Below are 19,336 nucleotides of genomic sequence, written 5' to 3'. Positions count from 1 at the left end.
ATCGAGCTCACTAAGTGACAACAAGAAGCCACATGCGCAAGGGCCTAACATAATATGATAACAAATAAATCAAAAAAATGAAAAAGTATCTAAAGTCCTTCCTATCTTTTTGAAATCATGTGATCGTAATAACTAATTTAGCTGCTTTCGTAGTATTCGTACCAAGATAGCAAACAACCTGAATATAGTATGTGTACCAGGTTAGAATTGGCAGGTTGTGCGCCATCTTTGTACGAATACTACGGGAGCGCCATAATTCAATCCTTCTCATATATATTTATATTGCTACAAACGAAGCTAGGTACCGGAAGACATTCTTGCTCAGGTACGTAGCATAATTTTGCAACGACTAAATTACTTGTTAAAGACTTAGGAGACCATGTTTGTAAAGTATAATATTAATAGGAAATTCCAAACTCCAGAGAGGGGAATGCTAGATAACGATAACTCCAACGTCTGGAGATAACCGACAAGCTAATAGGTTTGTAAAGTATAATATTAATAGGAAATTCCAAACTCCAGAGAGGGGAATGCTAGATAACGATAACTCCAACGTCTGGAGATAACCGACAAGCTAATAGTTATAGAATGAGACGCCATGGCTCACACAATCACATACCTCATTTTATCGTCTGTCTCTGAGATGAGACGTCCTCCCTATCCTAATACATATTCAAGCTGCAACCAACAACAGGGACGATGCGTCTGAGGATAACGGGCAATCTATATTAATCCCTTGACTATTAGACGAGAAGCCCGTAATCTGATTCGACGTTTTCTTGTCTGTCTTTTGAACTGGTATGAAAAGTAGTATAATATATAGATATGTTTCACCATCTTATCGTCTGTCTCCTGTATCGAGGTGAAAAACCCTATCCTATGCTAAGACATATTCGAGCTGAACGTAACAAGTCTATGCGCCAAAGTATAACCGAAAATCTTTTCCCTTGTCTATTAGAATTAGACGAATGACTGTGGTCCGCAATTAAATTTGCCGTTTTATTGTCCTCTATATCGGAATAGAAATCACTATCCTGTACATATTCAACTCACAAGCAGCATCAGGTTCATACATTCGAAAATATGAAATTAAAATCTATTTCTCGGTACTTGGACGAAAGGCCGATTTATTGTCTGTCTCTTGAATCGGGATAAAAAGCATTATTCTATCCTATAAGACTCGTTCACGATGTAAGCAACGATAGTTATATGCATTTGAATATATCTAACGACAAGACCGTGGCCCGCAATGTCATACACCGTTTCATCGCTTGTCTCCTGCATCGGGATGAAAAGCCCTATATTCAATCTTAAGAAATAATCAAGCTACAAATAACAATAAGTCCATGCGTCTAAGGATAACTGACAATCTAATTGCGTAGTCCGCAGTCTGATTCGCCGTCTCAACACCTGTCTCCTGTATCGAGCTGCATAGTCCTGTCCTATAAGACGAATTCAAGCTACAAGCTAACCAACATAAAAAAAAATCCTGCGGAAGATATTGCTTCATTTACGCTGATAAAGTGAAGTATTCTGGTACGTAAATATTTTATTTATCGCGCGTGAAATTCAATACACATTTCGTCACCTAACTTACATCGCTATTGTATAAATTGGAAGTAATAAAACAACGGTGTCTGCTCACGGAATGCGATACAATACACCTTGCTGATTTTAGTGACATCGGGATCTTTGAAGCGATAAAAAGGCGCGAATAACACACGTGGGTCGCACTTATTTCGTCATAGTTGTGAAAGCGATTACATAAACGGCAGAATGTAAATTAATTATCTCCTTCGGGATATTGCCCGGTAATTATCGCTTTGTAATTGAATTAATTGGTTATAGAAGTTTAGAAAAATAATATTCAAAAAGATTTAAAAGTCATACGAGATCAATGCACTATCATATTGCATCCTGATGTTTCTGAATTTGTTGAAAATTGAATTTCAAGGTGGATATATTGATACTACATATAGTTTGTTGTACCTCACAGATGTACTGAATGAAGGGAAAGACTTAATTGAACACTGATCAGAATAAAACAAACCTGGATGAAATATATTGAGAACTGACTTCATAAGAACACTTGTGCCCCATAGGTAAGTCGGGTTGCGTTTTTGTGCTGAGCTGTTTGGTTGTCTGTTTTCATTGTTGTTGATATATATATGGTAAGTCATTTTTAATTAATATGTGCTTTTTATACTATATTGGCAGTCGGGCATTGTATACTTCTATTATCTATGTCATTTTGTGTCGCAAAATACTATTTAACCGAAAATAACAGCTTTTGATCGAATATCGGCGACTTCGTGCAATTAATGCTTTTTTTAGGTGGTTCTCTACCGCCCTCTCTTGGCTTCGGCAATAAAATTGAAATGTGTCCTCTGGAAAAAAGAAAGACTCGCAGATGTAATGCCACATTGATGGCTCAATATTTGTGGAAACTAGTGCGTGGAACCTTTGGACAAAAATGGCTTCTTCTACCACCAAGCATACGCAGGTGAAACAAATAACTGGCTAACTAATCTCACACTCGACATGATTTTGAGACGGACGCAAACCCGTGGTTCGCCATACGACTGAGCCGTATTATTGGCTTTCCCTCCCCCGAAATAAATAAGTAAATTCTATTTTATCGCCATCAAATCATCGTGAAACTGTTGTCTATAACAAGTTTTTTAGTCCTGTGATGGTATTGTGTAGTTTGAGCCTACACGTTTAGCAGTTATATATATCAGGACTAAGGCGATTTCTGGCTCTCGAGTGTTTTCTAAATGTGTCAGTATTAAAAAACACGATTTCGCTTGGGTATAAATTACCCAAATACGTCGTCAGGGAGTATGGAATTTTTTTCATGGCTTCAATACAGTTTGTGGGGGAATTTCGCTCTGAGAAAAATATATTTTTTCATATGGGCTTTGAGCCACCACCTCGCTTAATTACCATATCATATTACTCGTAGTCGTTACTCTGAGTAAAAACAATGGAATTATCTGATAGAAAAGAATAAACCCAGTGGTGGGATATAGTCGGAACGGCGTTCCGGTTGTTGGTTATTTTATTGCATTTGCGTTCCTGTTGTTGAAATCAAATTATGGTACAAGAAGTCTAGTTTCTCTAGTAAACTTAGTTAATAATTTATGTTTTGTTACAGCATAATTCGTAATTCTTTTCACATCACATCACGCAATTAGGACAGTAGAAACATGTAATAGATGTTTCCTTGAATTTTGACTTCATGAAAATTCATCCTCTATCTTTCTAATAATATAATTTATATTGGGTTGCTATGAATATTATTGTAATTTACACAGACATATTTCAGATCATTTCTTCATATTTCATTGCAGCAATTCTTCGGCTCGATCTTGAAACAGGCACAAATTTCTGTAAACGCCCGCGTCGTGTTGTTTCATAAGTACACTTAAATATATTACATTTTTGCGAATTAGGGTCGTTCCGGTTGATACGATTTTCCAGCTCATCACTGGATATATTCGAGGTGAGTTGGCAAAAAAATTCTTTTACAAATTGAATTTGAGAAGTTGATAAGACTACAACATGCTTTGAGCATGTGAATAATTCTGAAATTTCTTTTAAACACAAAACAAGTCGAAAACATAAATGAACAAATAAAAATAACTGGAGATGTTAAGAATTAATATTTGTGACGTCAAAAATCATGAAACATTATTTTTAACTTATTTCAAGCTTTCCGCGATCGAACATCAGGCCCACAGGTACGGTACTGGTTAGTTACCGCTTATGCCTTTCGGGGGATGAATGATAAAATATTTTGTTCTGACTACGTAATCATATGTTATATTAAATAAAAAAATTATGCTAACTGAGCTGAGTGACTTGCGGACCGCACTAACATTGAACTTTCATATCAGGAGACCACAAACCATCATCCTGCGATTTTGAGACCCCTGTGCTACACCTACTGTATTTCCCCAAATGTTCTTTTCGAAAAATAACACTAGGGCCTATTTTTCGGAGATGCCTTTTATTTTGATTTATCAAAAACAAAATTACAAAGTAGATAATAACTAGATTATCACATATACGGAATATGAAAACCGATATCAATTTTCTTATAAATAAAACGCTTTTACTGAGAAAACGACTAGGTTTTCTTTATTTTAGGGATGAGGGGCTTATATTAAAACCATTTGTAAAATTCTTATTTCCGTGGAGACACGGTACTTAGTTTGTGATCTTTTGTAGTCGGGAAAAATAAACACAAAAACGCTCTATGTTCCAACCGAAAAGGATTTCATTGAAACATAGGCCTTCCTCCACCATCAAGTCCATGCATCTGAAACAAATAACTGGCCAACTATTCTCATATCAGCATCGACTTCAGAGGAACGTATGAGAGGCCGTGGTTCGCCATAGGATCAAGCCTTTTTATCAGCTTTTCCCTTGTTCTCTTGGGATGAATTTGTTGGTATTATCCTATCCATTAATTTACAGAAATTACGATGAGAGATAAAATAGGTTTTCACTTCATAGAAACAGATTCTGTCTTTCAAATTATGGCACTTTATCTATCAGGGCTGCGTGTATAGAGCCTTGTTTAAAGCAAAAAGCATCAGCCTCTTACTCATCCTTCTTGAATAATTATTCTACCACAGATTCGCACACATAATTCTACACCAATTCACAACAGTACTGAGATTCCGTCACATTATCTCAGACAAGCAAGAGGAACAAGCCTACTAGCTTTTATATATATTTTAGCACACGCTCAATTTCCTACTCCAGGCCTACTCAACTGGCGGACCGCGTTCCGAATCCGGATCTTTCGAGTATTCGATTCGGACCGCGCCTAATTGTTTATTTTAGATCATTAGCCCCACTTTTGAAATTTCCGTTTAAAAAATCACTTTTATAGAATTAAATATGTATGAGAAGAACTATAAGGCCATAATAAACAATTTTGATTAGCTAATAATCATTAATCGGCCGAGAATATTCGTGTTTAAGGATGCCGAAATATAATTTCTGGAAAGACCGGACCAAAATAAGTTTTGTATGCGGATCTCCGGTAAAAATATATGAGTAGCCCTGCCCTACTCCATTTGAAACAACAATTGGCCACATTGGTTTCGTACAAATACATTCTGTCATGAATCTTTTTTAATATAAGTTAGTGAATAAAAATTGCAAAGCATAGATCATGGAACTTGTACAGGTAAGCATGACATGGTGAGGCGAGATGATTGCAATAAAAGCAGGTAGCTATCTATACATATAACACAGAGCTGTCGAGTCGTATTTTCAAACTTCATAGAGTCAGAATTTTAGATTCTAACGATGAAAATAGTCACAATATACAACATCTTACCATTCCCAACAAAAAATTTTAAAAATTTTTACCCAAAAAGTTTTTTCAACTTTGAGTTCAAAGAGTGAAGTGTCAGGGCTTCTTGTACATAGCTAGGAGTTTGACGTGCATGGAATTTAAGCATGGAACTTTATTCAATACAGTTAACCTACAATATGTCGAGGAAAAGAAACATTTGCAATCGCATACAAAAAATTCAAAGTTGTTTATTGGCAACTATCTCATAAATAAATATAATGAATAGTGATAGAAAGCTAATATAATAACGAGAAATACCTCACAAAAACTGAAATTTAGTATTCCATTTTAGTGACATGAAGCAAAATAATTTAATAAATGACAATGCATATACGTATGTATATTATATAAAATAGTGAAATTCAACCTTAAAAGTGCAAACTTGATAAGAAAGAAATAAAACACCAACATTTTGTTCAGAAGGGGTTTGTTACAGTTATATCAATGCCAATGACTTGATAAGATGAACTTTACCTAGAAGTACATTTATTTAGTCGATGCATTTCATCATGCACTTACCGGATTGTAGAATAATGAGTAAAGCTAGAATATTCAAAGTCAAGTTTTTTTTTCTCAATACATTATTGAGCAGTGACAACCAAGGTTCTATATGTAATTAAGTTTGTAAAGTCGGAAATTAAGTTTTAAAAACACTGTTATCTCTGACAAATTAAAACTCGGTTTGTGGTTGGAATGATGATATTAAAATATGCTCCAAAATGAATCTACCATTGAATTCCCGCCAATGACCCAATAGAAAAGTTAATACAGTCAGTATTTACAAGAAACAAATATATTTTCTTATTGTCAACTTTTACCAATGATTACACATCTATTGAGCATAGTTACAGCAATAAACACAGTCCAGCTCAGTCCAATTCATTTCACAGACTATTTCCCATTCACCAGTTTCCTCATTGAATGTTTCAATAGAATCCTTAGTCAGGCCTCCACCTTGAGTACCACCGACTGCATACATTTTATTATCAACAACACATGCACTGAACCAACTTCTATTCATCTTCATTTTTGCAATTTTCGTCCATGAGCGAACAACAGGGTTATAACATTGAACAAGGTTGTTAAAACCCTCTCCATCAAAACCACCCAGTACATAAACCATACGTTGAAAAACGACTGCTGCACCATCTGCTGTTTCATAAATCATCTGTGGCAAGGAAGACCATTTTTTCGTTCCAGGATCGTATACTTTTACTTCTTTTTCTGTTAACGAACCTCCCATCGCATAAATAAACCTATCAGAGGCAGCGGCTTGAAAACCATAATCAAGACGACATGAAGGCAAATCCTTATCCCATCTGTCTTTGGCAATGTCATATCGCAATGTATGATGATCACGGCCGATAATATAAATTCCACCCTTGAAATAAACCATCTTATCGTTCTCATCACTCTTCCTTTCAATCTTGGACTTCTTGATCCATTGACCATTTAGTAGCAAAGATAATTCATTCCCATCAGAAGCATACAATCGTCCCTCAACATTGACAAGATGAATGCCAACTTTATGATCTGACTGTAAACTAGACCATTGATTTGTTTGAAGATTCAGAGCCTTTATACCAGTCTTTGTTGAGACAGCAATATGTGGGACAAGTTTAGCCATTGGGGTTCTGGCATGGACAAGACCAAGCAATAAATCTTTACACTTATGCGACTCTTTAACCAAAGGTTCATTTCTGACTGTTTGTCCAATAAAATTCTCGGGAAAATCCTGAAGTTTTAGCAACTCAAACAAGTCTGGAAATAATTTATTATGACGACGACTTTGTTTGGTCCATTTCAGTGCAGCTTCCCATTTAATTTTCTCTGAAGAATATTTTGTTTCCTGAGATTTGAACAAGAAAAAAATTTCGTCTTTTTTCAACTCGATAAATTCATCCATTGCTACTATTTGTTCAAAATTCTGAGCCATAAATTCATTTATTATTTTTCTGGCATTCTCTGAGAAAACTTGGCTTTCAATCCGATTAATTTTCCTCAAAATGAATAAAGTGTCGAGAGACAAATTCTCTTTCAACCCATCGATATTCAAAAGCAATTTTTTGATGACAAAACTTTTTGCAACGGGAGAATTTTCTACCAAATAATCATTTAGCAGATCAGTAATCATAAATTTATAAGGAAACTCTCCAAAATGCAAAGTCTTCATCAATTCTGATCCAATCTTTTTACCTTTGTTTAAAAACCATCTTCTCACAGCATGCCAAACTACTTCATGTTTCACTTTCAATCTTTGCAGATAAAATACGAGTTCTTCTTCGTTCAGTTGTAGAAAATCTTCAACCAAAATCAGAGACTCAAAATTATCTACAATGAATTGCTCAGCAATGTTTTCTAGCTTCGTGCAATCATAATGTCTTGCCAACCTGACCACTTGAAAGCAATGCTGCACTGACAGATTATTTTCCATGAAATCAAAGCATATACTTGATAATACATCAAGCTGCATAAACTGAGAAGCATACAAAGTATTTTCAACAGATTCCATAGATGGATTTGCTTCACCAGTATACATGAAATCTACACACTGCCCTACAGCATCTGCACAGATGTCTTTCATGATGACAGAACCATTCTGAGCCTCAACCATGTTAATTGAAAACATGCTTTTGAAGTACTTTGATACTGCGGCAAGCAGGTCTCGATGGACTTTGAAAGATTTGTCACCGACTTTGATTGTGAAATTACAAATGCAGTCAGATTGCTTTAATTCATTAAATGACGTAAGCACATTCAATGAATGGGTAATCTTTGCAGATTTTCTGAAATCGTCCATATTGTGAATCTCAGATATGGTAAAACTTTAATAATAGGCATAAATGAGAGCAAGATGCAGATCTATCTAGATTCTATAATATTTTGAGTAAATGTTACCGAGCGGTCATTTATATTATGTTTAATATTAATCTACTACTTTGACCTTGTTTAACTGAAATAAGTTTTTTTTTAAATGTGAAAATGATCCAACAGAATCAATACAATGTCACAACTCGTCAAGAGTAAACATTCAAAGATATCACAATGGAGTTGGTACAATCATCGGGGCTCCTGAAGTATGCGAACCAAGATGGCGGACATCGGAATGTAATATGTGTACTAGGTTAGGGTTAGGCCATAATTTTAGGTATAAATACTACGGGAGGCTCTTGGCTAGTCTTCGAACTGATAATAGGACTAAAATAAGGAAAATTGGTTCGCATACTTCGGGAGCACCCAATCATCTTTATCACTCAACTTGAAAACACGAAAAGTTGAACAGTTATAAGCAAATTTCAGTTAAAACGGGAACTGAAGCAATCCAATTCGATAATACTGAGAAAAGTAATGGGAAGGGTTGTCGGCAAATTCGAGTATTCGGGAGTATGATATGGCATAGAATCAACATCGCCAAGTACCAATTCTGCAAAATCTGTGAAGTAATCAAGGATTCGAGAGACAAACGCTATGGATCCTTGGTAACTCAGCGAGTATCTCTGGGATTGATTTTTAGGAGTAACAGAAAGTTTCCAGAAGAAAGCTGTGTTGTGGTAAAAAGTTTCAAATTTCGTAAGTTTTAGAAAGTGTTGATGGCTCACTTAAGCTGGATTCTTGTTCCTACTAGATCAGGGGTGGGCAACTTTTCCAGTCGGCGGGCCGGATATGAGAAAATGAAGTCCTCGGCGGGCCGGATTATTACAAAAAATACTTTGGTATCCAATCTTTGTTAAATGCTGGACACTCTCTGTCAACTTTACGTTTCTTGGGATATTCCATGGTTAATAAAACCTAATATAAAATCTAATTTCAAAAATCTAATTATATTTATTATCTAAATATAACAGTAGTGGGGAATATTTACAACGCTCGCTGCTTTGACCTTATATTGTTTGTTTAACAACTGTGCTAACGCAATTGTTTGTTCACTAAAGCAATTGTTTATTTCACCAGCTCGTACTGACACTGACAGTGCGGTGAGAGTAGAGCGATCGGCAACTTTCAGGAATGATGCGTCGGACCGCATAACAGCGTGTGGTTGGATACAGTCAGCGGGCCGGTCAAAATCTCGTCGCGGGTGGATCCGGCCCGCGGGCCGTATGTTGCCCACCCCTTTACTAGATTGATTATTATTTCATATCCACAGACTCAAATCGTCGATTTGATATTACTGTTTCTGCCTGGAATTCTACAATGTGCTAACTGCTGACACATTTTTTAATCTCCTTGAGAAACATTCTCGAAGAATCAACCTGGCTAAACGTTCTGAGTATCTGCTGATCTATAACAAGAATGTAAAACTATTATAAAATTCTACCTTTCATCTTCAATGTCATAAATTTTTTAGAACCTGTTACGCCCTGAATACAAGCTTTCCATACAATACAAGCCAGTCACTATAGTTTTATGAGCAATGTCAGACCTCCGCTACGGGTAAGGGCGGGCTGTTAAATATAAACTACTTATGCATAAAGAGTCATTCTTGGAAGAACTGTAATCTTCACATTACAAATTGAATAATGCGAAGGCAAGAATTCACTAATAATGTGTAGTCAATTTTTTTTATAATGACATAATGCGTCGCTTTTGCTCCGAACAAGGCTAGATAAAGCAGTCATTGTCATCTAACAATACCTAAGATATAAATCTAACAAGAATCTCTCTACTGACTTATTTCACTGCCGAAATTATCTAAAGTATACAATTATCCAATGTATATTGCATAGTAAAGATGACCCATGGATATTATAACTGGAATTAATGCAGTTTATAAAAGGCTTATAGGACAATATATGTCATATACAATGTGGTACAAAAGTAACCAATTTACCAAATCGGCATAAGAAACACTGATAGCATTGAGCACAACTCATATCACATACTACTGGGGTTGGCAACCTTTTGTTGCTCGCGGGCCAAAATTACCGTAAGTGTTGGAAATTTTGGCGGGCCACACATATCTTTTTAAGAAAGTTAAAAACCGAACGGGTGTTTGATGAATTTTTTGTTGTAATTGACGTAGTAACATTGTATTTTCAATTTGTTTTTTTTATGCAGAATGTGAAAAAGACAACGATTGTGGACCTAAACAATTTTGTGACATTTATTCGGATGAATGCGGTAATAAAGGTAAATTCCCAATATTTTGCAGCAATATCTCATTTCTACAGGAACCAATGGTCACAGCCAATATGATCTCGCGGTTGTGAGATTTCGGTGATGTTCGTTCGTGTTAGGAACTGAAATCTATGAGAATAAACGCATACCAAAGTGACACCAGTTGTATGGTTTTGAGATCAGTATCACGTTAATTAAGCAAGCAAAGTTGGACCCATTACTTTTATCAGGGATGGACTGATTGAACTATTTGGCATGATATACATAATCAGATTTAACTAAATATATCGATAATAAATTTTCCTGGTTAAACTATATTTGTCTTACTAAATTGTTGTAAATAACTCAGTTGAAGTATATCTCTACTTTGTCTCTTGTGTAGGTTGTATTGTAGACAATGGTCGAGCTCCTGCACAATGTGGCGACGAATCTTGGGATATAGGTTTCGTTCTCGTAATCATTGCTTTTTACAAATAGTTGCGTATGGCTTAAAAACATAACAGAAAATATAGTCGGCATTTTTTGCATGGTTTTCATTTGGCTTACCCGATTGTTATCAATGATTTACTTACATTTTTTACTATTTTTTTTGTGCAGTCTGTGAAAAACATGACGATTATGGACCAGTTTTGTGACAATGAATGGTGGGAATGCTATGATAAAGGTAAATTTCTATTTTTTTGCAGCAATATCTCATTACTACAGAAGCCAATGGTCCCAGCCACTATAAACGGTTGAGCGATTTCGATAATTTTAGTTCGGGTTAGGAACTGAAATCTATGAGCATAAACGTATACCAAAGTGACACCAATTGTATGTTATTGAGATCAATATCACGTTTAGCAACCATAGTTCGACCCATTCCTGTTTTTGGGGATGAATTGATTCCCATATTTGGCAAGATTTATTCAGATGTAACTGATTGAATTGATCATCAATTATCCTGGATGAACTATAGTTCTTTGTTAAGAATGATTTACTTACATTGTATTTCTAATTACTTATCGATTTTAATCGGTAAGTATGTTGATAGGTATTTGTCTGTTCGTCTGTTAGATGCACGCGATATCTATTGATTTTGGATGAATTATGTCGTATAATTAGCGAGGTATAAATAAATTAGTGATGGGACACAAGGTGTCACTATGGAGTAAGAGCGCTGTTTTGGGGGATCCCCTAACTTTCGATCGATAAGTCTTCGGTCTCTGACCGATATTCTCGTTTGTTCTTTGTTCAGAATGCGAAGTAGACGACGATTGTGAAGCTGGACGAAATTGTGACCAGTCTTGGCGGCATTGCTTTTTTGTTGAAGGTAAATTTCCAATATTTATTAGTATTATCTACAACAAGGGTCGGCAAACTACGGCCGGCCCGTGGAGCAATATAATCCGCCTCGCGACGCTTCACTGAATTATATTAACAAAACAGCTTTATTGACGATTATATTTAAGAACAGAACAATATTTGTTTTGAGACACTAATTTATATTATAACCTAACAAGTGTATAATTCACAATTACCCGTTTAATGAGCCTATATTTGAGTAATATTAGACAAATGGCAACAGAACGTAAAAAAGTTGATGCTGAGTGCAAATGGTTAATTAAACCACGCAGAAAATAATCAAATGATCAGTCTTTGCGCACTGACTGAAATCTGTGTGAAAAAATATGATTCATTGGCCGTTTCTTCGGTTTTTAACTTTTTAATTAAAAATATGTGGGGCCCACCAATGACTTGCAACCTTTTGGTTCGCGAACCACAAAAGTTTGCCGACCCCTGATCTACAGATACCATTGGCCCCCAGCCGATCCTGACTACTTCACTTTGTTCCGTCTGGCATTAAAAATATCGAGCTCCGGATTACTCATTACATTATAAGCACGTGGTTAGGGTACCAAGCAAAGAGGGGCACCACAGAAATTTTTGAGCAGAATTTTATATAGTTTATCGGTGTTCATTAGAATATTACGAGTTCACCAGACGACTCAAACTTCAATATGTTCGCTTATTTTTCGTCTTCAATTATCATATCAACCTTCTTTATTATTTAAAAATAACCACTAAAACTTTTTTTTGGACTCGAAGTTGGCCTATGAGTCGTTTTCCTAAATTGTTGTTGTTTTTTCTTCCTAGTATTCTCCTTGTTGCTGCATTTTTGTTTTAAAAAAATTTCTTTTCTTTTCAACATTTGGACCGATGAACTATTTATACTATGTGGCGGTTCCACGATCGCATTTCAACGATCTAGTAGTCAGCAAATTCGGGAGTTTTTTCATAAGGTAGATCAGAGTGGTCCAAACTCTGTCATGCTGATACATTCCGTGCGGCTCACCGAACAATTTTAGCGTATATTTGTATTTAATGGAGGAACGTTATTGAGTTTTATTTAGCTATTCCAACTGGGGTTGGGATCCCGAGATTCAAACCCTTTTTCTAACGTTTTGTGCCTTTATTTTAGTAAAAACACTCCTCTGTTTTTAAACGTCGGCCCTGTGACAGTAGTGACAAAACGCAGAGCCGACTTAACGCTGCGCTATCCATTTTTTTCATAGCTAGCTCCCGAAATACCAACTTAGACGGACTTGGTTGGTATTTGACGATGGCACTAAGCTTTCTCACGCTGCAAGTTTTAAAATTACTTAATATAACAATCCGTAATAAAATGAGTGTCGCAAGAAAGGTGACATAAGGAAAAACACTGCGAAAACGTATTTCCTCGCCCACCACACAGTGTCTGGTTTGATTTCATGTAATATTTGTCACGAAAGAATATAATTTGAAGCGACATTAAACGCGATATGCGCAAAATACAACGGTAATTCTCGGAAATTAACTTTAAAATAACTGAAGGATTTATAAATCTTCTTTAAAAGAACGCCGCCCATGCAACATAATAATGGTCTGATTAGAGCAGTAAACTCTCGTTGTTTATTAAATTTAAAGTAAGTAAACTCGCGATATTTCGATCACTTTTGAGTTTTCTCCGACTTGTGGCCCGCGAGACCTCCTCAAAAATTTTTGCGGTCCTTCAACCCAGCAACCTTGAACCACCCTGAGGTAGACTACTAGGTATCGGTAAAATTTCAAACTACTGTTGTGACTTATATATTTTGGTATTTCGATTCACGTTGAGACTGGAGGCATGAATCTTTATTCTCACACTTTCTCAGGATTAGAGCTCAACCGATATATCGGTCCAATATTGCGTGCTTGCCGATATATCATATCGATTATATATCATCGATTTATTTACTGTTGGTTGTGGTTATTTTTGATGGATAATAAACTTATGTGGTTTTTTAATTTTATAATTAAATTACATATGAGGGGGAACCAAAATCTTCAGCGCTTTTGACACCAAAGGGGCTTAATCCGCCCCTGCATATCGTATTGTATTATGTCATACAAACAAATGCATTCAAATAATTCTATATTATGCATGAAAATAATGAAGTATAACAAACACTAAAAATAGTCATATTTCAATGGGAAAGAGAAGAATTCTAATTTATCACGAAGAGGTATGTGATTTATTTTAATACGTGCTACAAGACAGTTTTAAATTATCTTATTCTATTTTAACGATACATCGGTATTTTCTATGAAAAAGATTTTGATTTATTTTGAATTGTTTTGCCATTTTTCTTCCTAATTTGTAATATGAATTTGCACAGGTAAATGACGTTGATGAAAATGAGTTGCATTCAAGAGTCAGGTTTTGCAAAAAGAAAGGTTGCTGAATATGAAACGAGAACATCGGTCGGAGACCGAAGACTTATCGATCGAAACTGCTGTTTCGATCTATGACTCTATAGTGACACCGCATGTCCCATCACTAATTAAATAATACCTCGGTAATTATACGACATAATTCATCCAAAATCAATATAGGCTTCTGGTCCGAGATATGATGAATGCACATGCAAAATTTCAACCACGCAGATTCAACCACGCCTTCGTGAGATATCGCATGCATCTAACAGACAGACAAACAGACAGACAGACAAATACCTATCAACATACTTACCGATATAAAGATCGATAAGTAATAATGAACTATTCTAAAATAATATTTGATTAATAAAATAGTATTTAAACGAGTATAAAACAGCATTAGAATATGTATACAAACATACTTATGTATGTGTATACCTTTTAAACTCATTTCTTCATACCGAGAACGCTTCATCCACAGTATAGCCAAACATGATTCGAAAAGGTTTAAAAATAACTTCTGGAGCACTTGATAGATTTAAAATTTCGACTCGGAGTTACCCTGTTAAAAAATTTTCCCGATGTTTGCCTTTATTTTAAGACGTTTCTTGTGTTATTTGTAAGTTTCAGTTGTGTTTCCAATAAATAATCAGTTGCAAATTGATTTTTTGTATATCTTTCGAGGAGCTTTAGTTTAATTGCAATATTCAAAATATCTTCTCGCAAATGCTGCAATAGACACCGTGGTCAAAATTAGCTATCGGTACGTGTAAGCATCATGTTGTTGAACTTGGTCTAAAAAAATAATAGTTTTGAACAGGTAAACCAGGTCGTAAGAACTAACTCCCCAAAGCAATCTCAAATCGAGCGTCGAACGTTTAATAATCAAGTATAGGAATCATGTTTTCGGGGTCAAGTGTCGGGGTAACATCCATTCCTTCAAGTTTGGTGCTTCTTAAGATGGCGGACACCGGAAAGTAATATGTGTACCAGGTTATGGCCATGCCATAATTTCAGATACAAACACTGAGGGAGTCAATTGGCTAGTCTACGAACGCATAATAGAATTATAACAAGGAAAATTGAAATTAAATTATGGCCTAACCGTAACCTGGTACACATACTACGTGCAGTGTCCGCTATCTTGGCCCCTAAAACTTATCTTGAGCCAAAGCTCTTCAAGATTGGAATACCCGGATAGCGGATATTCGGATAACCGGGAGATTTTTTTACTGACATACGGATGATATTATGATGATTAATCGAATACTAAAGCGATATAATAATGCATAGGCTCTTTGTTATATTTTGTTAAATGGTGGCATCTCACACATAATATGATATCTGGGACTGGAAACAATTACCAATCAGTACAGAACCGCAAAATCAGCTTGTATATACTCACAAAACATTTTGTTTTCCCCCATAGATTGCTGTTAAAACTAATTGCGGGAAATAAACAGATGAATTCCAAGACCCACTGCTTTTTTATATAGACCCTGTAAATATCTATCAACACCTAAATTTGGAAACACCATCCCTAAAATGTAAAGCTGGGTAACATACTTGGTAGACATAGCATAAATATGGAGCAAAAAACAGGCGGATTGGACAAAACTTGCGTCGATTCCGGGGCTTAGTACTATTTGAAGCTTAGAAAAACGTGCACTTTCAGTTCGGTATTTTGTATAATTTATCAACAGCAGGGCTAACGTTAGATGTTAAATTATTCATATCATATTTATGAGATACCTCAGGGGTCGGCAACCTTTTGTCGCTCGCGGGCCAGATAAGGGTTGCAAGTTATTGGCGGGCCGCACATATTTTCAGAAAGTTGATATCCGAACAGATGATACTTTTCATAATAAAAATCAATCAGTGATACATCTCTTAAATAGAATATAAATTTATTTCGTCATCGCATTGCATTTAAAGAAAAAACATTTGAATAATTTCGGCGCCATTAAACCCTTTGCACTTAGCATCAACATTTCTGCGTTTGGTTGCCATTTTTTCTAATTATATATATTCAAATTATAGGCTCAGAATTTTATACTTGTTGGGTTATAATGTAATTTAGTCTACACGTGCCTCACAATAAATTCTGTTACGTAAAGAATATAATTGCCAAAACAGCTGTTTTGTTACTATAACTCAGTGAAGCGTCGCGGGCCGGATTATATTACTCCGCGGGCCTGATCCGGCCCGTGAGCCGTATTAGTTGCACAACCTGAATACTAACCTGGTACAGAACCTGAGTTCAGGTTATGCGCCATCTTGGTGCGCATACTTCAGGAGGTCCAAAAAATTTCACCTACACGTTTTAAATTATGAATACGATTTATTTATAAGTAAATGATCTCGGTTTTCATATTTTGTATATTTGAAAATCTCGTAATTTTCTAAGTTGTAATTTTATTTTTGATAAATGAAAATATAAGACATCACCCGAAAATTCGAGAGTACCAATTTCTTGCTATTACCTAGGTCGAAAAAAAAATTCGCGTCATTGACTAAGTCTTGTTTTAGGGGAAAGGAGGGCTTATATTAGAATTCTTTTTTAAAATTCAGGCTAGGTCTTCTTTTCGGGGTAGGTCTTATTTTTGGAGAAACACCGTACGATAACCATGGAGTACTTCGGTTTGTTGCTAAAAAAGACAGTGGCACAATTTTTTATTGATAGCTCATAAATTGTGGATATGACTTCGTTTCACATGATTGCATAGCTCAAAAATATTTCATTTTTTCTGTTTACCGTGACCACTCGTTCACAGCTTCATTTACGGAGAAAAGTGAGTGAACACTTTGCGCGATAGATAGTTATGGTACTTTTTTTATTCAGTAAAAATTAACATACGAAATTGAGTAAAAATAAATAAAATTCAACACACATTTCTACTGGGGAAGAGAGATTGTGGAGAACAAAAACCGGTTATCGAGAAGCGACACCCAAGCTTAGATATCTAATTAAGTTTGTAAAGATCGACCACGAGAGAATAATAAATATGCAATTAAAAAGTCTAGCTGCACACTAACACAAATTGGCGCTTCAGAAGTGTGTGTACCAATATGGAGGTAACCAGTGGTGGGATTCAAATTTTTTGTCAGCCGGTTCCTTCACAAAAGTTATAATTTTTATCCGGTTCTGTTACAAACAGAACATTGACAGTAACCAGTAATGCTAACCGGTTCGCTCATCTCATAAAATTCCGGGAAAAGGTTCTATAGAACCGGTGCGAACCGGCTGAATCCCACCACTGGAGGTAACTAATTTTGTTCGTCTACTTTACATCAAGTTGTATAAAGGGACTGGAGCCTATGGGAAGGGGGCATAGTCAGACAGTCCCCGAAGTTGTAATAGGACTAAAATACGGAAAATCAGAATAAAATCATGGCCTAGATAACCATAACCTGGTACACACACTACGGTAGTACCACAGATGTATTTCTGAGAACTAACGTCTGACCAAGGTTGATAGTTGAGATATGCTTGTCTAGAAAAGTCTAACATCTCACAGATGGAACGTTACAGAAAAACATTTGTGTCAGTGTGAAGCAAGATTCTTGAATTAAATAGTACAGTCATTTTTATTCTTATTACAGTATGCGTGCATCATAACGATCCACCAGCGCAGTGGTTCTTTGCGAGCCTGCCGATTCCCTACGTCACTATACGCTTTCGTTGAACATCAAACCGCCTTCGATAGACAAGAGTACAAACTTTTTGGAAAGTACGAAATTGCAAATTTGGAAATCCAAGAGCTCGAAATATTTCCAAGGACCTTCGTCAAAACCCTGGAACAGCTCCTCAAGGGTTCGCTCCAAATCATTAAAAAAGCACAAGCGCAACGGCACCCGTAGACAAAGGAAAGGTAGCTTTATGACTAGCCTAGTCTCGTGTAACCCCAACTGATGTAAATTTACATGATGCCGTAATTGTGACGTGAGGGACTTCCCCTTTAACGAGAAATCGTTCAAGTTCACATTTGTTGTTCGCATTTCTGTCAGACTGCGGTCAGTAAGTACGTTCGCAATGATCAGGCAATAGCAGTTATGCCGATGAGATAGTCAGGAAAGTAAAGAATCAAGCACATTTGTATGTAGGATACGTACGTAGAGTCGGATTTAGACATTGAGAGGGCCTCGGCTACGCACTTGAAAAAAATCGATTTCGTTTTAAGTTTTAGGGAGTACCTTATGTAATTTGTTAACGGTAAATAATAAGAACAAGAATTGTTACCCTGATTTAAAATCAAAGAAATATCTGTATTAATTCGATTTTGAATCTGGTACAAGCCTTCACTGTTTAAACACGACCTAAAATGAATTGTAGTTCGAAATTGAATGCCAAGGACCCTTTAGGATTCAGCCTATACTTAGCCCAATGGTAAATCCGGCCTGTTCGTAAGCAACCGCGGCCGTGCTGTGCACCATGGGCTATATTAGTCAATAGGGAATAAGTATTTAAATCTATTAACCGTTCATATTATTACCTATATCCTGAATTCAATCATTTTAAATTCGAACACTTGCTTGACCACAAAGGTAAAGTATGTTAGAAAAGTGTCTTTAATTTGCATTGCATTAGTATAGTGTAAATTACGCACTAAATGTGCACAGATTCCTTTTTAATAAAAAATACAGGGGGTTTATTGAACTGCATATTCATTCTTCTTGTCTATTTCCCACCTACTCGAATCCATATGTGCCCGTTTTTACAAGAGTGCTAAAACGATATAGTATTTAAAAATATATAAGAACCGAGCATTTCTTTGACACGAATTATTCCGTGGAATTGGATTATGGTATTCTTATATACTTTGAGAATAGTTAGTTTATTGATGGAAGCGAATTTTTCGACGAATATGTATGCATGTAGGCAACTGATTGCACTGCAAGAGATATTTTTTTCTGGTTATGTTACCTGTGAGCAAGTTTTGTTGTTATTTGGGTGTTTGGAAACAAAAGCTATATTATCCACACATAGGGTTACCCAAAAAAAAAACAGAACTCCAAAATTACTTCTAGTGAATTATTTAATTATGTTTACTCTTGACGTCTGTTTGTGTGGGATTATACCAAAAAGTTTCAGAAATCTATGACGATATGCACAAGAGTTATGTTTCTGTA

General features: G+C 35.9%; 1 protein-coding gene across 1 annotated transcript; it reads right to left on the bottom strand.

Moving 5' to 3' along the window:
- Positions 1-6,206: 6,206 nt before the first annotated feature.
- Positions 6,207-8,174, bottom strand: LOC120326608 (kelch-like protein 26). Its single transcript, XM_039392928.2, has one exon. It carries the CDS (start codon positions 8,172-8,174, stop codon positions 6,207-6,209), a length of 1,968 nt encoding a protein of 655 aa, XP_039248862.2.
- Between the last annotated feature and the right edge of the window lie 11,162 nt (positions 8,175-19,336).

This window comes from Styela clava, chromosome 4, assembly GCF_964204865.1.
Source record: "Styela clava chromosome 4, kaStyClav1.hap1.2, whole genome shotgun sequence".
Taxonomy (NCBI): domain Eukaryota; kingdom Metazoa; phylum Chordata; class Ascidiacea; order Stolidobranchia; family Styelidae; genus Styela; species Styela clava.
Note: the sequence above shows the minus strand (reverse complement) of the source record. Positions and strands in the feature narration are given on the sequence as shown.